General features: G+C 28.3%; 1 protein-coding gene across 1 annotated transcript; it reads left to right on the top strand.

Moving 5' to 3' along the window:
- The first annotated feature begins 1,253 nt into the window (after positions 1 to 1,253).
- LOC108688590 (putative protein arginine N-methyltransferase 9) lies at positions 1,254 to 4,225 on the top strand. Its single transcript, XM_018194901.1, has 7 exons — positions 1,254 to 1,435; positions 1,522 to 1,648; positions 1,771 to 2,172; positions 2,284 to 3,279; positions 3,359 to 3,500; positions 3,646 to 3,744; positions 3,816 to 4,225. The coding sequence occupies exons 1-7, from the start codon at positions 1,276 to 1,278 to the stop codon at positions 4,152 to 4,154; spliced, it is 2,265 nt and encodes a 754-aa protein (XP_018050390.1). The 5' UTR covers positions 1,254 to 1,275; the 3' UTR covers positions 4,155 to 4,225.
- The last annotated feature ends 17 nt before the right edge of the window (positions 4,226 to 4,242 follow it).

Below are 4,242 nucleotides of genomic sequence, written 5' to 3'. Positions count from 1 at the left end.
TATATACATATATATGTTTTCCGAGTGTATTAAATGTATATATATATGTATGACATACCATGCAAGCGGAAACCGTTATAATACTTCTTTTTGATGAGATTGAGAACACAATAATGCGATACTAGCGAACATTAAACTCATATCAGATTATATGTTGGAAATGGAAGCTTGCGAATTAAAAATTAAATTTTAATTAAATTTCTTAATCGGAAAACTAATCTTAGCTGTTTATTTCAATTGATTAAATTCTAATTTTCATTACCATTTTCGATTTTTTTATAGCAAACATATTCCAAAATTGGACAAAATTCAATAACGATTGTTCAACAAAAGGAATGTTTCTAAAAATTGGATGTTTTTAGAAACATTCCTTTTTTTTAGGCTTGTTCTTTTTGGATGAACTTTGTCAATTCATCTTTCTTCTTCTTCTTTCTTCTTAAAGAGAAAAGAAAGAAAAATGAACGGTGCACCGAGGTACTATTAAAAGACCAACATCCTTACGGGAGTTCGCGTCTTGAGAATATTAAAGTGATTAAGAGTTAAAAACTGATAATATTGTATTAATTTTATGATTTAGTTCAGTAAGTGTATTTATGCATTTAGAATTCAATAATATTCGATTTTTCTTTAAAATTGTGATTTCAGTGTATCGTCAAAGTTTGGTTATCAACAGAGATGATAACTACAGAGAAAAAATTGTAATTTTTCTGCAATATATAGGACATTATAGCTTTATAAGTATGCACATTTATTTATGGAACATTTATATAATAAAAAATCATGAATTTAATAATGCATAAATCAAATATTTATGTTAATAATAGCAAATTTATATCAATTGTCAATAATGTCAATGTTCTTCAATTACCTCCAAGTCCTCGGGATCTTTTTATATCGCCGAAAATTTGATTAGGGTTGACGATCTTTAATAATATCTCGTCGGTGACTGGTAAAAGTTTAAGAAGAAAAAGAATAGACCTTTTATTATTCAAAACAAAAATTTAGCGCCCTCTCTTTTTTTTATTGCGATGTATTTTTAGACAGTTGACAGTTTTTTAGTCGGTAGTATCGTACGGATACGGACAGAGCGACAAACGTTAGGTTAGGTTAATTCATATTTGACGTATGCATGTTTGCTCGTGCATGTGTATATAAATAATAATTAAAATTAGTCACATGATTATCTCGTGATAATATCAATTTCTAATTTTTCAAAATCAACATTATTATAAAATCAAGGCGAATGAGTTAAAAATAAATTTAACTGATGCAAAAATGCAAGCAGAAGTAAATAGTATATTGGAGGAATCACTGCGAAAAGCTAGAGAATATGACAGGATTGGAAATGTTGGGAAAGCTTTTGCATATTATATTATCTTTGCAAAACTGTCTGCAAGGAGATCAGAAATTGAAGAAACGTTTACAGATGTTCTGTGTAAGACATTTGTATTTAATCTGTATTTATACCTAAAAATATCAGAGAAATTTATATTTTTTATAACAATATAATAATATTTTCAGGTGAATGGGGAATGCAATTAGCAAATGACAACAAATTTTCAGATATTGTAAGCTCCTACAAATTTTCCTTGAATATTTATCCAAACAATTCTCGTATGTTGAATAATTTTGCGGCACACTTGTTGAGGTAATCTATACACTATATAATGCATACATTAATAATTTTTCAATTACCTTTACAATAAATTCTTTTCATTATTATTCCTGATCTAAAAAAGACTCATAGAATACTGCATGTACTTGTTAAAGGAATAATCATCCCATAAGGGCAATAGAATATTTAAAAAGAGCTTTGAAAGTTGATGTTAACTTTCTACCAGCAGAGCGAAACTTGCAAAATGCATATAGTATGGCAGTGGATAGGTGGCATTTCACAATGCTTAATGACAAGCAGAGAAACAATGCTTTTGAGCGAGCCATACGTAAGAGAGTCAGCCAGGGCTATGATACAGTATTGGATGTAGGAACTGGTACAGGTCTTTTGAGTCTATATGCAAAAGATGCTGGAGCCAAAAAAGTTTATGCATGTGAATGTTCTGAAGCAATGACACTGATTGCGAAAGACGTATTTGAATCTAACAATGCATCTGACATAAAATTAATATCAAAACTGTCGTTCGATCTTAAAGTACCTATGGATATTTCAGAAAGGTGTGTACAATACAATACATACTTATATATCTTTTAAAAATTATTTGCATTAATTAATTTGTTACAATATTATGCATTGATTAATATTAAAACCATTACCTATAATTCTAGAGTAAAATTAATAGTGACTGAAACATTTGATGCTGGCTTATTTGGAGAGCTTGTAATACCATCTATGATTAACGTACACATGAATATTTTAGATTTAAATGGTATGGTAATACCTATGGGCGCGACGGTTTACACAGCAGTTATTGAATGTGAATACATTAGATACAGATCGTCAGTGATTTTTGACAAGATAAAAGAGAATTGTCCTTTAAACTTTAATAATGTGTCTATACTATCAGACGATGAATATTATGATACAGAAAACCTGGAGAAAGTTCAAATGAATTACATTACAGAGCCACAGTTGCTTTTTAATGTGAATTTTAATAGTCTACTAGAATTGTATGAATTCTGCAAAGATGGAATAAAGCAGATGCTACAAACAAAATGTAGATACGATGGTATCATAGATGGTTTAATCACTTGGTTCAAGTTACATCTTGACGAGGAGATCACACTGGATTCTTCGGATGGAAAATCTTGTTGGCAATTTGCTGTTTTTCCGACGATGCCAACTGTATGTCATGAAGGTGATGTATTGACGATAAAAGCAGAAACTTTAAAGAGCAAACTGAAATGTTCTTATAGCACGAATAATGAACGTTATAGTGAAAATTGTACAACTTTGTATCATTTGCCAAAAGAAGTCATTGCCTTTCTAAACGACTTCGATTATGTCAAATTGCTCACAGAAATTGGTAGATCTCAAAAGAATAGAAAAATGAAATATATTTTGGATACCTCGCCTTTTCCAATCTACGGGTTGACACTTTTAAAGGAATGTAAAGATAGTGAAATTTTATATTACAAAACTGACAATCCAATGCTACGTGTTCTAATTGAACAAGTGGCTCGTGATAGCGAGATGCAAGAGAAAGTACATATGATATCAAGTTATGAAGAAATTCCATATTCTCTAGATTCCATATTTATTTATAATTTTGATATTAAAGGTGAATTAAGAGATGACCAAGGTAGTTGTTATCAAATTTCCAGGTATTATATTGTATACAATATTTACATATGTTTTATATAATTATAAAATATTAAAATTTGTTATCATCTATTATCTTAGGAACTTGCTTAAAACAAATGGTGTATTATTGCCAGAGAAGATTTTTCTTATGGGACAGTTAGTATACTCAGAAGATTTACCAAATATGGTTTATGTACAAAATGTAAATCTCCAAAGATCGTCTTCATTTGATATTGATACGGTATAATGATATACAAACGATATTTAATCAATGTAATTTATATTTAAATAAAAGACATATTTTAATGAAAAAAAATGATTAAAAATAAAATTTTGCATAATTTTTATTTGTCTAAAATGACAAATGAATATATTTTTCTTTTCAGAGTTCAGACAGCGAAGATGATCTACATATGCGGGATAATATAATCAATAAAATAAAAAGTACAAATTACATAATCGCTGAATACATTAATAAATATAAGGTAAGTCTCATGTATAATTAATTTTTATAGTGTAGACGTTGATTTTTATTTCCATATTTATTTTGCTATAGATCAATCAAATATTTGATTTGAATTCAAGTTTATATTCATGTGAAATTATGTCTGAGGCACGAACATTGATAGAAATAAATGAAACAGAAATTACTGAAACAATCGTGAATTTTGGAGAAATAAATAAAGGAAAAATTTTACCAAATGCCTTAATATGTTGGTACAAGATTCAACTCAGTCCACATCATATACATGATACAAAAAAGGATTCTTTTATGAATCATACTGCAATCGTTTTCGAGAACGAACTAAGAGATATTATTTTGAGAGATAAGGAAGTAAAAATTAAAGTTCATCAAATGAAAGGTTTAGTGAAAATTACAATAGTAAATTTATAAAAATTTACAAGAATAAACTATTTTATAATTTTGTACAATTTCGTATGGAAAATATAATTTTTACAGTACAATAGTTTTCTTACTGTAA

Source organism: Atta colombica, unplaced genomic scaffold (assembly GCF_001594045.1).
Source record: "Atta colombica isolate Treedump-2 unplaced genomic scaffold, Acol1.0 scaffold236, whole genome shotgun sequence".
NCBI lineage: Eukaryota > Metazoa > Arthropoda > Insecta > Hymenoptera > Formicidae > Atta > Atta colombica.
The sequence above is the reverse complement of the archived record's forward strand: the minus strand, read 5'-3'. Positions and strand labels throughout refer to the sequence as shown.

Coding starts and splice junctions, on each gene's coding strand:
- LOC108688590 (XM_018194901.1), top strand. CDS start 1,276: ATGCAAGCAGAAGTAAATAGTATATTGGAGGAATCACTGCGAAAAGCT. Junction 1,649..1,770: donor TTTGCGGCACACTTGTTGAG/GTAATCTATACA, acceptor TACTTGTTAAAG/GAATAATCATCCCATAAGGG. Junction 3,501..3,645: donor CTTCATTTGATATTGATACG/GTATAATGATAT, acceptor TTTTCTTTTCAG/AGTTCAGACAGCGAAGATGA.